Below are 18,521 nucleotides of genomic sequence, written 5' to 3' on the forward strand. Positions count from 1 at the left end.
TGCCAAGCTCCGGGGGCTCATAGGGGTTAGCAAGTGTTCACAGCCCGTCTCTGCTCCTCTCCTCTCCACAGCTGAAATGCTACCACAAGAAGTTTCGCAGTCCAACCCGGGATGTAATTTTTCGGGTGCAGTTCCACACGTGCGCTGTGCACGACCTTGACATTGTCTTTGGCAAGGAGGATCTGGACGAAGCATTCAGAGGTAAATGTGCCTGTGTCTGCAGTGTCTTCTTCCTGTTAACGCCCTTCTGGTTCTGTGCTTCTTCAGTTCTGATGCTGCTCCCACTGCTGGGATGTCTGGGCACCCATGGATGGGGAGCGTCACCCCAGTGCAGCTCACAGATCCTGGAAACACCATCCGTGCTAGGCAGGCTGGCCCTGAGACCAGCTTTTCCCCTTATTGCTCATGCACCAGGGCCAGGAGGGCTTTGACAATGAGCAAGTGTTACCTCTTTGCACTGGCATGGTAGAGATGAAGAAAATGCTGCTGCTCCATAGGGTACCCATGGGAGCATAGGGTGGGACCCCAGGGTGGGACCCCAGGGACAGGAGATGGTATGGTCAACTCATTGCCCAGATCTTGCACCAATAAAGTGCAGTTGTTTGCCCTGTGGTTGTTTCTGAGCTGAGATGCTGGTATCTTCATGCTGGTATTGCCAGTGTTTGTGTCCTGCCCAGCTCTTGGCTGTGGAGGGCTGGGGCACTGCCTCATGCTGGAATATCTGGTGTCAGCTCCCTGTTCTTGAGCTGGCCGGGGCAGTGCCTTGTGCTCTGGATGTGTTTGGGGTGGTCATGTGTTGGGTGGATGTGTTTGAGATGCTGTCAGAGGGACAGACAGAGATGGTCCCTTTGCTCTGCTCTCTCTCTCGCAGATGACCGCTTCCCTGAGTACGGGAAGGTGGAGTTTGTGTTCTCCTATGGCCCCGAGAAGATCCAAGGTATGGCTGGCTCTCCCTGCTCTGCCACAGGGGCAGGCTGGATGCCAGCCCCCTTCTCCTTCTCCTTCTTCCCCACCCCTTCAACACCCTGCTGCCCTGTTTCTGTCCTGTGCTGCTCCTCTCTGCTGTTTGCAGCCCCCTGATCATGGTGGGGTCCTTGGGGCCAGGCACCAGCATGGCTCTGGGAGCACCTCCCTGGGGAAGCTGCACTCCAGGACACTTGATGGGCTGGAAGAGAGGGAGGGGACACCTGGGAATGGAGACTTTTCCCCTAAGAAAACCAATTCCAGCACTAGGCTTGCTTGCTATGGGCCCCCTTCCTATCCCTAGGCAACCCAAAACCCGAGCCAGCCCTGTACACCTTATCCGTGTGTGTTGATGCGCTTTCCCTCACCCTGTCCCTTAGCCTCTCTGTTTCTTTTCAGTGCCCTGGACACCCTCCTGCCCTCTCTGCCTGGCTCTATCCCCTTTCTTCTGTGTGTCCATCAGGAAATCCCTTGCAGTGCCTGTCCTGCCCTCACAGGGTACCAAATCCTGCAGAAGGGTCAATACATGACTCTTGTCCCTTGTTCTATGATGCTGACTCTCCTCCCTGGCCCCCCTTTTGCCTTGCCTGCCTCTCCTCTCTGCCTCTTCTCCTCATCCCGTCCATACTGGCTCTGCATTCCCCCTGCCTGACGGTCCCTCATCTTCCCAGGCATGGAACATCTGGAGAATGGGCCCAGTGTCTCTGTGGACTATAACACGTCGGACCCGCTCATCCGCTGGGATTCCTACGAGAACTTCAACATCCAACGTGAGGACAGTGTGGAAGGCTCCTGGGCCGAGCCACCCCTGGCTGGCAAACACCTGGAGAAAGGTTAGGGCTGTGGGCAGTTTGTGGGGTTATCTGCAGGTTCACCCTCCTGGAGAGGTGAATATGGGAAGAGGTGCCAAGGAGAGGTGCTGAGCTCTGGTGGGAGGCTCTTACTGACTTCTCTACCTGCACGGTGGCTGGAGCTCAGACTCTTGCTCTCACAGCCCTGCTTGCTCAGAGCGGGATTTAGCCTCGCTTCACATGCCGCTTGCTCCCAGAGCTTTGGGAAACCATGTCAGGATCCCAGCCCCACTAAATGCCCTTTGGGAGCCAGGAGCTGGCCCTCAGCATGGCCAGAGGGGGCCATGGTGTCTCCCAGATCCTTTCTGGTGGTGCCAGCATTGCAAAGTCACAGACGTAGCCGTGCCTCAGTTTCCCTTGGGGGTAAGGACACCGTGCTAGCGCTGGGAGACTGCGTTGTCGCGCGAAGACCAGGACGCTCTGGAGCGCCCGCTTGGGTGGCACGTGTTGGTCGCCGTTGCCCACGTGCCAGGAACAGGGCGTTCTTACCATCGAGGCGCGTCGGGCCCAAGTCCCAGCGGGGAAACCACCTGCGGCCCAACAGATGCCTCAACTTTCCTGGCCGGGTCCGTGCAGCCGCTCCGGGCAGGCGTCGCTGGAGCGGCGGCGTGAGGCGGGGACAGCTGCGAGTGCCTGAAGGTCACAGGCGCCGCCGCCGCCGCGCACGGCCGCCTCAGCAGCAGAGGGCAGCGGGGCCTGCGGGCAGCCGGGACATTGAGGGAGTCCCTTGTGCCCGGCCGAGCGCAGGGCTGGCCCCGCTGCGGCTGCGCAGAGCTGGCACGGGCGCCCGCCTTGGCGCGGGGCGGTAAACAGCGAGCTCGTGACGCGCGGGCTCAGCTATGCGGCGGGCGCCGCAGGCACCCGCGGTGACCCCATTCCTGCCGCGCGGAGCCGGGTGCCGGCACGGCCTCTCCTGGGGGCAGCGGTGGGCAGCGCCAGTGTTTACATTCGAGCGGGCTCCCTGCTGGTCGAGCGCCAAGGTGCGGAGAGCTCTGGCCTGGACGCGGCCCGAGCAAACGGCTCCCGCGCGGAGCCGCAGGTGTAGGGCTAGGGAAGGGGGCGCGTCCTGCGCGAGCACGGACCCGTCCCCAGGCTCTGACTCTGCTTCACACTGGTGGCACTGGCTGGCACCCCCTTTAGGCCTCGGCATACGTGTATTTCACCTTGCTCTGTGTCCCGGCCCTCGTGCTAGGTGCCTGGTGGCTCTGTCCTGATGGGCCCCTCTCCGCACCATTTTGCCTGGGGCGAGTGTCAGCATCCGAATGTGGGTTTCCAAGAGGAACAGGAACTGTCCATGGGACAGCAGGGTGCAGAGTGGTGTCCCCAGCCCTGCACTGGTGCTTCATCTCGGGAGCGCAGGACACCACAGGATTCCCTGCCGTCCCCTGCCTGTGGGGTCTGCTGCGTTTTGCCTCGCTTGGCCTGAGGCCACTGGAGCTGTGGTGGGGAGAGAGTCGCCGCAGGCTCATGGCAAAGGGGCTCAAGCTCTCTGCTTCCTTCCTCTGCACTGAGACATTCCCTCTTTACCAGCTCCGTTTCCTTCCTCCTCTGCTCTCCCCTGGCCTTTTGCTCCAGCACCCCATGGAGAGCGGGCAGGCGAGGGCTGCGGAGCACCAAGGCGTGTGGTGCAGAGGGGCCGGGATCGGGGCCCTGGTGTCCGGGGAGGCGGAAAAGGAGGCTGTGCGAGGGGGTCCTTGTTTATGGATGTTCTCGCCTTATTTGGTCAGGGAATTGCACGCCACATTTTTGGCACGGCAGGCGCGAGCGAGCGGCGGCCGGGGGCGGAGGGGGGTGAGGCTGGCACGGGGACCGGCGCGGGCTGGGATCAGCTGCGGCTCCTCGCCTGTGCCACTGCCCTTCGCCGCGGCTCGCCGGAGGCTCCCCGGAGAAGCTGCTGCGCCGCGGGAAGACGGGAGCTGCTGTGAGCCGGTGGGTTCCCCCCGCCCCGTGTCGCCGCTGGCCCCCGTGCCGCGGCTGGGCACCACAGCCCTTGGTGCGGGGTGGAGGGCCCTTTCCCTGGGAGCTTCGGCTCCATTCGCGGGTCCCATCCAGGCTTGGAGGGACTGCTGAGCTAGATGGGCGCCCAACGGCCTGGGGTGACCCCCAAGGGGAAGGTAGCCCTAAAACCAGAGGTGCAGGTGGATTCCCAGGGGGTCTCCCGGGGAAATCGCTGGGAATGGCGATGCCTCGGTGCCACCCTCACCTCCAGTTTGCTTATTTTCAGGGGCTGGAGGAAGGGAAAATTGAGCTGCAGCACAGGCAGGATAGGACAGGAATGCCCTGCCGATTGAGCCCTCGTCTCCCTTTTGGGCAGAGGGGTCTCGGCTGGGGCGGGCTGCTGGAGCAGGGATTCCAGCAGGCTCGAGATGCTCCCCAGCTGCAAGGTGAGCCCTGGTAGCGAGAGCAGGGAGCACTGCGATAGCACCCGTGGCCGTCCGCTTCTGCGCTGCGCGGGACAAACTGTGTCCCCAGGTGCCTTGCGGGTCCCCCTTCCCCTCCTGCCTTCTTCCCAGTGGGAGCTGGGGACTGGTGCCGGCTCTGTGGTGGGATCTCCCTGCAGTTGCGGCTGCCATCGGTTGGCTGAGTGGTTGGCTCTGGAGGCTGGGGATGGGGGTACCTCTTCCTTCAGCTGCCCTGGGGTTCAGATGTGTCTTCCCCGAGGTGGAGCAGAACGAAAGATGCTGCAACAGCACCTGGTGCCTCTCCTCCTTAGGGACATGGGCAGGGAAGACTGCAGCCCTCTACCTGGACACTGCATGGTCTCCAATGGAGGGATACCAGCAAGGTCCGAGTGTTGGGGTGCAAAATGCTTTGTTTTTTAGGCACTCTCTACTGTGAGGGAGCTTTGGACCCCTCCAGGTGGGTTGCTCTCCAGGGAGCGGTGAGCGGGGCCAGCCCCAGGGGCACGTGGGGCGCAGAGCCGAGCTGCAGGAAGCCTTTGCCCCCCGCGCTGCTTCCTCGGAGGCCTTTCCCAGCCGGAGGGCTGTGGGGTTGCTGCGTTTGTGGCTGGAGCCAGGATCCCTGCAGAGACTTTCTTGGGGTGCCACAGAGCTGGTGGACAGAGCTGGAAGGGGGACATTTGTTGTTTACATTTTGCTGAGCAAATCAGTGCTGATGCAGGGTGTGGGGTTAGGGTTTGCCCAGAGCTGGACCGGCGGGTTGTTCCTGGGTTTGGAGCACAGTGGAGCATTGGCGAGGGTGAACTCTGGGCTCTGTCCTGACCGCTGTCCTGCAGCAGTGTGAAATTGTGCGAAAGGGCCGGGCACGCGTCCGCAGTGGAGCAGCTCCCTGCGTCCGCGTCGCTCGGCTCTGCCAGCGCGTCCCTGTGTCCGGCCTGCGCGCCTGCCCCGCACGTCCCGGCCGTGCCGTCCCCGCTGCCGGCCGGCCCTGCGTGCCTGCGCTCTGTGCCGAAGGTCTCGCTGACGCTGGAACAGAGGCAATCGAGGCCTGGCCAAGTCCAACATCTGCTGGAGACTTGCTAAATCCCCACCTGAGTAATGCTTCTGGCGCGGGGCTCGCCTGCGCTGAGGCGCGTGCGCGCTGCCCTCCCTCGGTGCCGTTCGACCAGGACGTCCCTGCTGTCCCGGGGTGCTGGTGCTGCCGGGGAGAGATGGGGATCTCCGGCTTGGCCTACAGGAATTGCAGTGCTCCAGGTCAGCCTGGGCTGTGAAACATTCCTGGCTGGTGTTGGTGCCTTCCTCCTCCGGCCCGGGCTCCACCATCCTTCCCCAACCACCTGCCCGCTCCCTGCTTGCCCGGGGAGCCTGCGCCGCCCGCGCCGCCTGCCGGGGCCTGGCCCCGTGCCCCTGGCCGTGCTGCAGGACCGGCAGGTCTCCGCACCCCGTCCCAGGGCGTCTCCCTCGGCCGGGGCCGCGCCGCTCCCGCCGCTCCTCCCGCGCAGCGCCGGCCCCGCTTGACCCATCGGCGTGGGCTGGGCGCGGAGCTCGGCGGGGACGGGCGTGTGGCCGGGTGCGGAGCTGGCAGATGCCCTCACCCCGGCAGGGCCAGACCCGCCGCGCGGCAGCTGCCGGGGCTCAGGGCACCGAACCGAGTGGGACCCCAGTGGGACCCCAGGCTGGGGGCAGCTCCCCGGACAGGGTGGCTGTCAGCGGTTCCCCCCGACATGCAAGGTCCCCGCAACGGGGTGGTGGCTGTCCTGGCAAGCAGCAGCTCACTGAGTGGGGACGCGTCCTGTCACACGTGTCCAGGACCGAGGCTACCAGTGCATGGCCGTGTGTGCAGGCCGGGCACGCGGAGGCGGCGGACGAGCATTCCGGAGGCAGCCAGCCAAGACGGGCCAGGCTGGAGCTGTTAAAGCCATTGCCGAAGCTCCCGGCAGTGCCGAGCTGCTGCTCTCCCCCCTTCGGCTGGCTCCGTCCCCTGGCCGGGCTCGGCGGGGAGGGAGCCGCTGGCTCTCCTCTCGCCTTCACCAGCTGACTAAAGCCGAAGGAATCCGATTCCCCCTCCCCATCCCGCACCTCTCCGTGGTTGTCCGCTCTGGCTGTGACAAGGTAAGGGCTTGACGGGATGGGAATTCCGGGGGTGCGGAGGGCCTGGTGAGGGGATGCTGGCTCTGCACCTCCTCCTGAGCTGCTGGAACCAAGTAGGCTCCACAGGGCATTGAACCGGGAGAGTTTTTCCTTGTTTCTTGTGGTTGGTGCCTGTAGGGAAAATGCTGGAGCGCTGGGACGGGCTGGGGATGCAGGTACCTGGCAGGGCTGGCATGCCAGGCAGGGAGAGAAGGACAGGCTTATCCGCTCCGACAGCTCAGCGCCTTCCCTTTCCCTCTGAACCTCCCTTGAAGTCAAAGCACATGTGTCCAGCTGGAGCTGCCTCTGGGAAGCCAGTGCTGTCAGCCACGGCGTGGGGGAGCCGCTCGGCCTGACCGTGAGGTGCCCAAGGCTGCCAGGAGCTTTGTAAACGGGAAACAACCAATAAATAAATAAAGCAAGCAGAACAGAGGCAGGTTTTGTGAAGATGCTAACTTGGTGCTTTTCACTGCTTGGACCAAAGAGGGCCCTGGACCAGGGGGTTCCTTGGAAATGTGGCTCTTCTTAGCTCCCTGTGGGCATGGACCAGAATAGGGGAAATTTAGACTGTGGAGGGAGTAGTGTGGCAGTTTTGCCTTTCCTTATGCAATTTATATTTGCAAATGCATGCACAATTCTGCTGTGTGTTTTGGGTCAATGAAGCCGTAGAGGTTAGGGGAAAAGTGGATTAACCTCACTAGGCTTCCGAGCAGGACCAGGACACGGATTTGCACGCTGGCCCACAGTCACCTGGACTGGTCAGCACATTCCCAGTGCAGATTTTGGTCTGGACCAGGTAGGGCAGTGCCAGGCAGCTCCTGGGTGGATGTGTGTCATGCTGTGCCTGCGGCTCTGGGACAGGGCCATGGGCACCGTGGTCTAATCAAGTGCTCCCGTGTTCTCGCTGTGACTCTGGCAAGGGTCATTGGCATCGCTCATGGTGAGGAGGGTGATGGGGGTAAGGGCACAGAAAGGAATTGTGCAGATGGAGTGGATTTGGCAAATGGCATTGGGAGAGCCAACATGGAGAGCCGTGGCCTTCAGAAGGCGTTGGCGGTTTGGCCGCAAGTGGTTTCCACTCTTCTTGAACTGTGTATTTATTTAAGAAGGAGAAACTCAAGTGTCCATGGAGGCACTTCCATTTGCAGTTCTGGCTGTTCCTCCCAGCACACTTACAGCATCACGCCTTGCCTGAGGGGACATCCCCTCTTCCCACCCAGAACGTGTAATCGCTCTTTGCGGACGGATGTGACATGTGTGTGTGGCGGCACCAGGGGGTCACGAGCTGGGGGGTGGCCGCGGCTGGGCCATCACCCCAGCAGCTCAGCACGTCGTGCGGGGGTTTCTTGGGGCAGGGGAGACCGCCCGCCCGCCTCCCCGGCCGGCTCCCTCCGTGCCTAGGAAATGGTTAACGCGGCGCAGCCTGCGGAGGAAGTAGTTAATATTCACGGCTGGGAGCTGTCTGTCCGGCCAAGCCGTCCTTCCTTCATGGCAGCTGGCGCTCAGCCTCCCCGCTCCTCCTCGCTGGGGTTAACTGGGGCTGGGGCTGTCGTCACGAAATCAGACGCGGGCATCCCCGAACCCCCCTTCCCGCTGCCTCTCGCCTTCCCCTCCGGCCGCGAGCGCTCCCGTCCCTGTGTGGTCTGGGAAGGAGGGGAAGGGAACAGCACCTCCTCTGTCTCCAGCCCATCTCCGCCAGCTCCCGCCGCCTTTCCCTCCTCCATCCTCCCCTCCGGCGCTCTGCCCCTGGGACGGGCGCTGCACCCGTGTCCCTCCCGGGAGCCGCCTGGGATCCCTGTTCCGGGTCCCCTCGGTAGCGCCTGCTGCCGCCGCGGTGCGGGGACCCGCTCGCTTGCCCCCCGGGGCTGGCCGATGAGGAGGGAGTAGCTCCGTGAGAAGAAAAGCAAAGCCAGGGGGACCAGCGCCAGCCAAAGGCAGCCCCGGGCTGGCAGCTCCCGTCCTGGACGGACACACGGAGCCGGCTGCGGACGCCGCTTGAGCTGCCGTCGTGCCAGGTCCCCTGGAGAGCTCTGGTGCTGGAAGGAGTGAAGGAAGGGGGATTTGCCACCCACTCCTTCTCTTCGCCTGGGATCTTTTCTTCCCCATCCCCTTTGGGTAAGTCCTGACTTTGCTTTTCTTTGAGTGTGATGGGATGGGGGGAAAGGGGCAGAGGATATGGGAAGTCTATGACCGTGGCTCAGAGCCTGGGTCCTCTCTTGACATCATGTCTGGACACACGATGAAACCAGAGCTGTGGGGGGCTGAGCTCTACCCATGGAGTCTCAGCCTGGGTCCTTCGCTCTGTGAAGGACCCAAGGACCCTTTGATTTTGCCCACTGTCTCATGCTTTGGAGATGCTCCAGGGCCAGTGCTCTGTCTGTCCTGGAGCGGAGGGAGCAGGTGGGATGCTGCTTATGGCAGGATCAGAAAAAACATGATGATGCCCCAACTTTCCCATATATGCCGATGTTTGGATTCATGCTGGCGCAAGGTGCTGGGTGGTCAGGCGCTGCTGGCGCCAAGGGAGCTGGCTGGGATTTGGGGACGTGTGTCCTTCCTCTCCCCCCCTGCCTCTCCCCATGTCCTGTTGCCAAACATGGGGCCAGGTTTTCTTCCAGGGCTGAGCCGCAAGGTGATGGGGAGGGAGAGGGCAAATCATTGCCCCCCTGGGGGCAGTTAACAGTAACTGGGGCAGGACGAGCCAGAGTTTAGAGTCCTCCCAAGCATGGCAATACGACCAGACTGGGACTGAGCCCTGCCCAGGGCTGTACCTGAGATCTGACCTTCGGGCTGAAACCTGGCCTTGCCAGGAGCTGGGGAACTGTGCTGCAAATGGGAGCCTGGGATCTTGTTGTTTTGGGGATGGTTGTTTTCACTAAGACAGCCTGTGCCACCTTCCTTCATTCTTATTTTTCGGAGCAGTGAGATTTTATTTACCTTCTCAGGCGACAAATGGTTGATGACCGTATGATCGATAGCATGGTCTAGTGATGACGGGGGGCCTGGAGGTGTCAGGGAGTAGCAGACGCTTGGTCTTGGTATCAGAGCCCAGGAGATGGGGGCAGGGTGGGCTGTCAGCACAGCAACCAGGGGACAAGGAGCTGGCCGAGGGTGGAAGTGCTGCAGCCCGTGTCCTTCCTCACTACCCGGCTAGTGCCCTTGGGCTGGGGGCCACCAAACATCCCCAGAGAGCAGGCGGGCTGGTGTGTTCAGGCGCTCCTGTGAGCTGCACCGTGCTCCCTGCTGACCCCCCTTTCGAGATGTTTCTCCTGGCCCTGGGGTAATCCCCAGCCCACAGTCTATTTAAAGCCTTTCCTATCTATTTTTTCCCCCTGGAGCCATGTGCTTTCATTTATTTTTATTTATTCCCTTTTCCTTTCCCTCCCTGTGCCCTATTTATCCCTGCCTCCCCCACTGGCTCTTGCCGCGTGTCCCGGGACCGGCCAGCGCCCATCCCTGCCTCCCTGCACGGAGGGCCAGGCGATGTCCCGGCTCCAAGCGATGCCTCAGCCTCTTGGGCGTTGACGTCGCCCCTGGACGCTCACTGCTTCTTCCCTTCTCTCTTCATGAGTAGGGATTCCCTCCCTCTTTCCCCTCTCTTTGGTGAGGGAGGTGTTGCTGAGTCAAACGTTGTGGGTTCCTGCCTAAACCGGGTGGATTAAATTTCTCCGAGTCTCCAGAAGAAACTGTGGACTCCCATCCTCACCTCCTTTCCCGCACCCGGGTGCTCGGGAACCGCCAGGGAACTGCCAGGACTGCCCCAGCGCGGGGTCCCGGCGCGTCGTCACCTCAGGAGGGTCTTTGAGGTTTGTCCACCCCCTTGGGACACCACCGGTTGCTGTCAGGGATTCAGGAGAGGAGATCGGTGGCGAGGGAGAGCAGGGAGAAGCTGACTTGGTTTGTTGTGTGCTGGGTGTTATTTCTCCCTGCCAGGGCGGTCGGGCGGCTGCGTCTCGGAGCTGCTGGGGGGCCGGGAGCGCGTGGGTGCGTCGGGGCGGGCGCGCGGCGCAGCGAGCGGGCACGCAGCGGTTAACGCCGCGCCGGTGCCCCCCGTGCGGGGACTCGCTTTCGGAAGTGTTTTGCTCGCAGATAGGAGTGCTCTGATTTCACACTATCGCATTAGAGCCGTCTTCCGTTCCTGAGTCAGCCGCCTGGCCTCCGGCCAAAGAAGAGTCATTTTTTCCTCCAAAAGAAAGTGTTTAATGCTGCTCGCAGGCCCTTCCAGGAAACCTCGGCGGGGAGCTGGAAAAACAAGAGTCTGCAGCCCAGCCGGTGGCATGCGCGCTCGGGGGGAGGGACGGGCACGGCCCCATTGCCGTCTCGGCAGCCGGGGTCCCTGCGGCTCCTCATTGCACCCAAAGGCTGTGCGACCCCCTGGGAAATTGGTGCTGGGCACAGCCTGTGCTGCCGGGGCCGGGTGGTGCTTGGATGGCTGGAGAGGGCCGGGAGGCCAGCGGAGGGGGAGCCGGGGGAGCCGCAGCACGGGGAGTCCTGCCCAGGTTGCTGGAGGGCAAGGCGGTGACGTTGCTGTATCGTGGCAGGGCAGCCGTCGGGGCTTGGCTGCAGAGCGGAGCTGGCTGCTTGCACAGGCCCTGGATTGTGGCATCGGGGCGCGAGGTGCCTCCTCGGCGAGGAGAGGCTGCTTGTGTGGCAGGAGAGCATCTGCCTAGGAGGAAAGGAGCCGAGCAGATCTGTCCGACGTGAAGGAGGGAAGGGAGAGCACTAAAAGGGTGGGAGCTTTTCTGTAGCCAGGGAAGAAAATGTCAAGGCTGGGTGGCTGGCTGGGTGGGAAGGTGGCTCCCGAGTTCATCTGTCCTCCATCTACGGATGAGCACATGCAGCTGACACAGGCAGATCTGCAGCCTGTGCTCCTAATGCCTGTGCAGGCATCGCTCCCGTCCTTAGCACGGCCACAGCCCTGGCAGTCTCCCCTGCGCTGTGTGGCCCTCGGTTCAGCTGTGTGGAGAAGTGGGGACACTGTTATGTGCAAGCTGATTCCTTGTCAGCAGTCCCCACTGTCTCCATCAATGGGTCCTGGAGGAAAATTGCCGTTAACGCTGGATGGAAGCGGGGGGTTGGTGCTGGCTGGCTCCAGAGCACGCAGTGCTGTCAGAGCAGGACACTGGCAGGAAGGATGGCACGCGGAGCCGGGCAGCACGCGGAGCCGCGGCGCATGGGCAGGGGGGTCTGGCCCCAGGGACAGGGCATGGTGGCGCCTGTGGGGTTGCGGAGGGTGCCGAGGAGACGGCAGTGCTGGTAGTTAAGCGTTGCGGCGGCACGGAAGAGATCGAAACCATCGGCTAATGGGACCCATTAGCTCCATGCAGACAGCCAGCAATTGATCTCGGGTCTCGTGTTCATTTCTCCCCCTGCAGAGGTTGGGCACACACAAGGGCCCCTGGACGGGAGCCTCTACGCTAAGGTGAAGAAGAAAGACTCCCTCCACGGCAGCACCGGCGCTGTCAACACCACCCGCCTCCCGCTCTCGGCAACGCCGAACCATGTCGAGCACACGCTCTCGGTGAGCAGCGACTCGGGCAACTCCACCGCCTCCACCAAGACCGACAGGACCGATGAGCCAGGGGCATCCGGGGCGCCCAGTGGCCAAACGGTGCTGAGCCCTGAGGAGAAGCGGGAGCTGGACCGGCTCCTTGTCGGCTTCGGCTTGGAGAGCACGGCGCCCATGCACAACCGCGCACCGGGCCCCGTGCCCACTCGCTTGCCCACCATGACGGGCCGCCACGTGGTGCCAGCTCAGGTGCACGTCAATGGGAACGCCGCGCCGCTGGTGGCCGAGCGGGAGACAGATATCTTAGATGACGAGCTGCCCAACCAGGACGGGCACAGCGTGGGCAGCCTGGGCACGCTCTCCTCCTTGGATGGCACCACCACGGCCAGCGAGGCTGGGTACCATGAGGCACCCCGCGTAGGGAGCCTCTCCTCCCTGCCCAATGGTCCTTCGAGCTACAACGGCACCGAGAAGCTGCTCAAAGAAGGGCTCTATGATGCGGAGCTGCTCTCCAATGGTGGCTACCCCTACAACAACCAGAACACGCTGATGGGGCATCACGTCCGTGACCCACTGTCTCACTTGCGGCCGTCAGCATCCGCTCAGGAGAGCCTGGCCGGCTACCCACAGAGGCAGCCGGGCTTGTCATCCCCGGTCTGGCTCCAGCCCCAGCCACTGGCCAGTGTGCAGCCCTACCTGTACAGCTACGACCCTCCTGGTGCCTACCGCTCCCAGTCCTACCCGGCGGTGGACTTGGCCAAGTACGAGACAAACCCCGCACTGCCCCAGGCCCCAGCTCGCAGCACCAGCAGCCGGGAGGCCGTGCAGAGGGGCTTGAATTCCTGGCAGCAGCAAGGTGGGAGCCGGCCACCTTCCCGGCAGCAGGATGGTGCCTTGGAGAGCCACAGCCCCAGCGTGTCCAGCTGCAGCCCCCAGCCCAGCCCGCTGCAGCTCGTGCCCCCGCACAGCCACAGCATGCCCGAGTTCCCGCGGGCACCGTCCCGCCGTGAGATCGAGCAGTCCATCGAAGCGCTCGATGTCCTCATGCTTGACCTCGCTCCCACCGTGCACAAGTCACAGAGTGTGCCCGTGACCTCCCGTGAAGACAAGCCGGGGCCCCTGGTCTCCTCGCTGTCAGCCCAGCCTGTTTCAGGTCTCTATGGCCAGTCAACTCTACAGGTGGCCCAACCAAGGTCCTTCGGTACCTCTTTGAGCGCCACAGTCTCTGAACCTGTGCCCAAAGCCTATTCTCCTGTGGGTCGTGGTGTTGGGGAGCCAGACTACATGGTGCAGGATTACCGGGAGACCTATTCGCCCTACAGCTACCAGCCGCCTTCCGTGCCAGAGCCAAGGAGTTACAGCCATGCCCCGGCCAGTGCCCCGGTGAGCGTCGTCTCGCTCAGCACCTCGTACAGCCCCACAGGATCTCAGCAGCTCCTGGTCTCCTCCCCACCTTCCCCTACAGTCCCAGCACAAACCCAGCTACCCCTCAAGGGGCTTGAGAGCTATGAAGACTTGTCGAGATCAGCAGAAGAGCCCTTGAACCTGGAGGGCCTGGTAGCCCACAGGGTGGCAGGTAGGATGCTTTGATTCCTTGGGGGGACGGGAGGGATGTTGTCTCCAGTGTGGGGCGGCTCTGAGCCTGCCGAGGGTGGCAGCCTGTGCCTCTCTCCGTGGCCTCTCTCTCTGCATCTTAAACCAGGCTGCTCTGGTTTAAGGTGCAGAGCATGCGCCCTGTGTTGCATAGAGCTGGCTCCTCTCTGGCTGCAGACTCTTCCTTTCCCCTCTGAGTGCTGGCCTTGGGGCTCATGCCCAGCCTGGGTGCCGTCTGAGAGGGAAATGTGGTGCAGGGTGGCAACAGCATCCCCTGTCCTGCTTCAGGTCCTGCTCTCTGGGGCTCCTCAGCTCAGTCTTCTGCCCCAGTTACTGAGCTAGTTGGCCCTAGGAAGTTGGGAAATGGGCCTGGTGCATGCGGGGGCAACCGGGTGGTGGGAAGGCATTTCCCAGCCCATCTGGAGTGGAAGAACAGCATGGTGTGCCCTGTGCAATGCAGAGCATTGGTGCCATGGCTGGCTGAAGGTGTTTGTTCCATGCCATTGAGAGGAAAACTGTGTGCTCCAAATTCTTGCCCTCCCCTGGATCTGTCTCAGGGAGACTTGTGGGAGGGGAGTGCCAGCCCCTTCCCAGAAATGGGCTCCCATGACCCTGGAGCAATGTGGATGCCCTCCTTCCATGCCGTTTGAATGCGCAGTTGTTTAACAGTGGAGCGACTTTTGGGAAGGATTCGGGGCTGTGTCCAGGCTCGGGGCCAGCTCATGATGCTGAGGCTTGGCAGCTCCGTCCGTTCCAGCTCTGTGCTCAGTCCAGAAACTCGCACGGTATTAGAGGGAGGGGGAAAAGGCTTGGCTGGAAAAGTACAAGCAGTCCCAGCCCACCAGGTCCCGGACTGCGGCACTGCGGCACTGGGCTCGGGGGCAGGAGGGCTGCGAGTGACACGGGCAGGGTCTGGGGGCTGGAGAGGTGGCGGTGGGCAGCTTGCATCCATCCGAACCCGGTCTTTGTGATTCAGATGACAGAAGTACTCAGGGACCCAAGAGCTTGTGCAGAGGGTTTAAAAAATGCCAAGGATATACAGATACCCCTGTGTATCTCTGGACTGAATATTGCAATAAGAAGCAATCCAACAAACCACAAAATCCTCCTAGCAGCTACGAGGAGGCGTAAAAAAAAAGAGGTGGAAAAGAGCAGAGAGAAGGTGAGCATGGAGGGGCCAGTTAGTAGTCCCTGGCACCATCCCAATGGGCAATGCCATTTGCAGTGGGTTGGAAATGGATGTTTGCTTGTGTCCATCAAAAACTCTTGCCCCAACTTTAGGAGTCTGGGAGAGGGTCCTGGCGGCTGCTCCAGGATGACACACATCCCCCCGCAGCTCCGGGCTTGCCGGGAAGCGGAGCAGCCGGGGGCTGGTGCCCACCCACGTCCAGCTGTCACCGGCAGAGCCAGCGCGTCCGCGCCCGGTGGGACGTGCACCTGATCTGCAGCGGGAACGGGGCGTCCCGGGGCGGCGCTGGCGCGGGAGCAGGCGGCTGGGCAGCCGGGCCTACGTGTGTTTACATTCCCCGCTGCTATAAATTGCCCAGTGCATCCCAGGGCAGCAATGAGGAGCATCTCGCACCTCCTCCGTGCGCCAGGACGGGGAGCACTGACACTTCGGATTCCCGCTGGGCCGTGCAGGAGCAGGGATGGTTCTTCACGTCCCTGTTGCCTCCTAGATAGACTTCCCTTCTGTGTGCCCAGGGCCCTGGGCCATGTCAGGCCCCGGCATCCTGAGATGTAAAGCCCAGGATGACCATGGCAGGTTGTCCCTGGTTCCCCATCGTGGTGTTTGCTGCTCTGTTCGCTCCGCAGCCGCTCTCTGGCTGTGCCAGCGCGTGCGAGGCTGGTGCGAGGTGGAGGGGACCTGCGCGGTGTCCCATGGGGACGGGGCAGAGCATCAGTTGGGCATTTGTGGTGTGCTGCGAGGGTGCACATGGCTGGGAGCTGCCCAATTCCCGCTGGGAGCAGAAAAGGAACCTGGAGCCAGTGCAGGGGGCTGGACTGCAGGCCCAGCTGTGGGAGTCCAACTAATATTTTCTCTTGTTTTCTTTTCTCTCTCTCCCCATTGTCCATGTGATACGTCTTGTCTGTCCATCTGCCACCCCCTTCCCTGTGGTGGACGGCGTCTGTCTCCAACCCTCTCTTCCATCCCCTTGCACCCCCTGTCTGGCGGCACTGACAGAGTACAACGCCAAGCTCAGGGACCTCTGCAAGAGCAACAAAGCCCCCCGTCCTCCTCTGAACCAGCCACGGTCCTTCTCCTCCTCTGGTTTGTTCTGTTCTCCCTCCTTCCTTCCTTTTCCTCCTTCTTTCCTTCCTTCTCCTTCCTCCTTGAATCCTCTGCCTTCCTTCCTTCTCCTCTTTCCTTTTCCTCCATCTTTCATACTTCATCATTTTCCTGCATGCCGAGTGCTCTGTGTGTTGCATGGACATGGGATGGGGGGAGGCTCAGGAGATCCACACAAGGTTGACCCCCTTTTTCAGCAGGGCGATGCTCAATGTGTCCCTTTGGAGACAATGTCTCCCACACACCTTGAGCTCCTGCAATGGATGGGGAAGCACCTGCCTATGGATGTGAACTCTTCTGTCCACCCTGAGTTTTGCTTCTCATTCAACTCTGGCAGGGTTTTTCTGGGCTTAACCTAGGGCTGAGCCTGGTGTGCCTGGAGCACATCTCTCTCATCAGGGGCTGTTCCTCAGCCCTGCTGCACTAGTTTTGGGGTGAAACACAGATGGTCGTGTCAGCAAAGTGCCCTGGATGAGCGAAGAGGTAGACGTGGCCCTGGCCTGTGGCATGGATGAGGCCGGGGCCGCGCAGCGCCGTGCTGCTGGGGACACTGTGCCCTGCCAAGGCTGCGCTGGGCCTGGTGTCCGCAGGAGGGGCACCCGTGTGGGAATGAGGTTTTTAATTTTCAAGCATCGTTTCCAGCACATTGATCCCCTGGGGGTCGGTGGGAGCTGTGCTCGGAGCCTGGGTTTCCTCCAGGGGCTGCTACAAGCGCCCTGCGATGGTTCCCACTCCGGGCTCCTGAACAATGAGCTCCTTTTTCCTCTCCTCCCTCCCCTTGCTGCTGTCTCCATCTGTTTTCCATTTCTGGGGAGCAGAGAAGCAAAAGTCCACTGAACTCATGGCTGTCTTGAGCGCCGGGCACAGAGAGGGGGATTCAGCACCGCAGAGGCGCTTGGCCGGCGCTGCCGAGCGCTGCCTGCTCCCAGGAGCTGCGGCGGCTCCTGCCTCCCTTTGCTGAGCACTTTATGTCCAAGACCTGTGCACCGATCCCCGTGTGCCCCCTGCTCCCACCTCCTCTCAGCCGTTCTCCTTGGGGTGTCCGGCCACGGGCTCCCTGCCTGGCCCCTCTCCGCCTGCGTGGGCTCAGGGACACCTGAGTGCGTCGTGGCCAGGTGACACAGAGCCGTGGCCTGTCCCTGTGCTGGAGAGGCCCCGTGTTGCAAACAGGCGCTGGGGGCCCTGGCTGCCTCCTGAACTAGAGGAGCAGACAGTGGGCACGCACGCAGCGTGCGGAGGGAGCCGGCCGGGCCCCCTCTCCGCGGTGCCGAATCTCTGCTGCTCTCCTCGGGACAGGACAGGGGATGCTCCCAGTGCTGTTGCTGCAGCCCGTGCTGATCCACGAGCGCGCACGAAGCCGAGAGAAGAAAATGCAGAACTTTGCTTTATTCTTCCCCATTCCTTTTCTTCTTGTGCTTGCAACTTAGGGGCTCGTTTGCTTAGAACAAGTTGAGCAAAAGATTTAGGATGGCCACTCACAGCACTCCCGATCGGCCACCACGTCGGTCGGCATCACGGCTCCTCTGCTGCCCTCCTGTCCTCTCTGATGGCCTTTTTAACTGGCTGCCCCTGCCCCCCGGGCTGAGCCGCTGAGCACCTGCAGATGGGATCGGGAGTCGTGTTTCAAAGCCGCTCTTAGTGGAATTTTCCAGGCCGCCTCCGCGGCTCGAGCCAGCCCCGTTGGCGCGCGGCCCCCGCCTCTCAGCCCGGCCGCTTCTCCCCAGAGCGGTGATTTTATTGTTGTTGCCATTAGCTGCACTGATTGTTTAGAAATGCGTCCACCTCCCTCGCTAGCTCCGAGCTCGTGCCCGGGCCAGGGAAACTCTGACGCCGCTCGCGCGCGGCTCTGCTGGCGAGCGGGGATGGGGAGGAGAGGTCAGCAGGCGCGAGGAGGCAGCCCCGGCGAGCGCCGGGAAGCAGCTGATGGCTGGTTTTCCTCTGTGAGCCCGTGGGAAAGGAGTTGGTGTTTGAAAAGTGCATTTCCTGGAGAATGATACTGTGCTTTTATTTATTTATTTATTTAGTTTTTTGGCATGGGGAGCCGAGAGGATCATAAGCGCTTGCTGGGTCAACAGGAAGGGCTATGGGGACGGTGCTGTCCCCTGTGCCAGCCGCTGCTTTGCTGCTCTTGCTCTGCGCTCTGAGGCTGTGGGATGGTGTCAACCCCTCTCTGGGACAGGGCGAGCAGTGGGTCTGGGGTCAGGGGTGGCCTCACTGCTCTCCCAGCGAGGAGAGGGACTGTATCTAGCTCTGAATCGTTCCTATGATAACTGTCGCTGCCCTCCTCTTGTTGGGGGCATGAAAGGGGGGAAGTGGAGGGAGATGGAGAGAAAAGGCCGGTCTCCCATGTTGGAAAAGCTTTTGCTGGGCGGCAGGGTGGCAGCTGGAGGGTGCTGTGATTCCCTGCCCCATCTCATCATGACCCGTCCACCTGTTGGGTGCCCCCTCTACCTTGCTGCAGAAATGCACCTTTGCTGCTGCGGTGGCTGGAGCCGCTTCTGGCCAAACAGAGATGCTCCATGAGCATGGCGGGAACTAGCCCTCTCTCCCGGGAAGCACCCGTTCCCTGGGGGCACATCCTGGCTCTGGGGGCTCAGGCGGGCAGTGCTGTCAGCTGTCGTGGCTCTCTGGGCTGCGGGGGATGCTCGAGGCCCCGGTACGGTGCTGCTGGGGGATGCTCTGCCCAGCTGAATCGAAGAGCCAGGTGGTGCTTGGAGAGGCTGCAGCAGCGAGCTGCTAGCGACAGGAAAAAAAGCAAGCTGTGCTTGCCTTTCTGCTGGACTGTG

The 18,521-nt window shown here is 62.1% G+C and overlaps 1 protein-coding gene across 1 annotated transcript in view; it reads left to right on the plus strand.

Annotated features, from left to right (window-relative positions):
* Positions 1-18,521, plus strand: part of TNS1 (tensin 1) — a 54,927-nt gene that overhangs the window by 19,577 nt on the left and 16,829 nt on the right. Inside the window, exons 13-16 of the mRNA XM_088519569.1 lie at positions 72-201; positions 872-937; positions 1,635-1,796; positions 11,719-13,428. Coding sequence (XP_088375695.1) covers positions 72-201; positions 872-937; positions 1,635-1,796; positions 11,719-13,428 — 2,068 coding nt within the window. The remainder of the gene's footprint in view (positions 1-71; positions 202-871; positions 938-1,634; positions 1,797-11,718; positions 13,429-18,521) is intronic.

Source organism: Tinamus guttatus, unplaced genomic scaffold, assembly GCF_059628265.1.
Source record: "Tinamus guttatus ecotype Peru unplaced genomic scaffold, ASM5962826v1 Tinamus_guttatus_pri_ptg000060l, whole genome shotgun sequence".
Classification (NCBI taxonomy): domain Eukaryota; kingdom Metazoa; phylum Chordata; class Aves; order Tinamiformes; family Tinamidae; genus Tinamus; species Tinamus guttatus.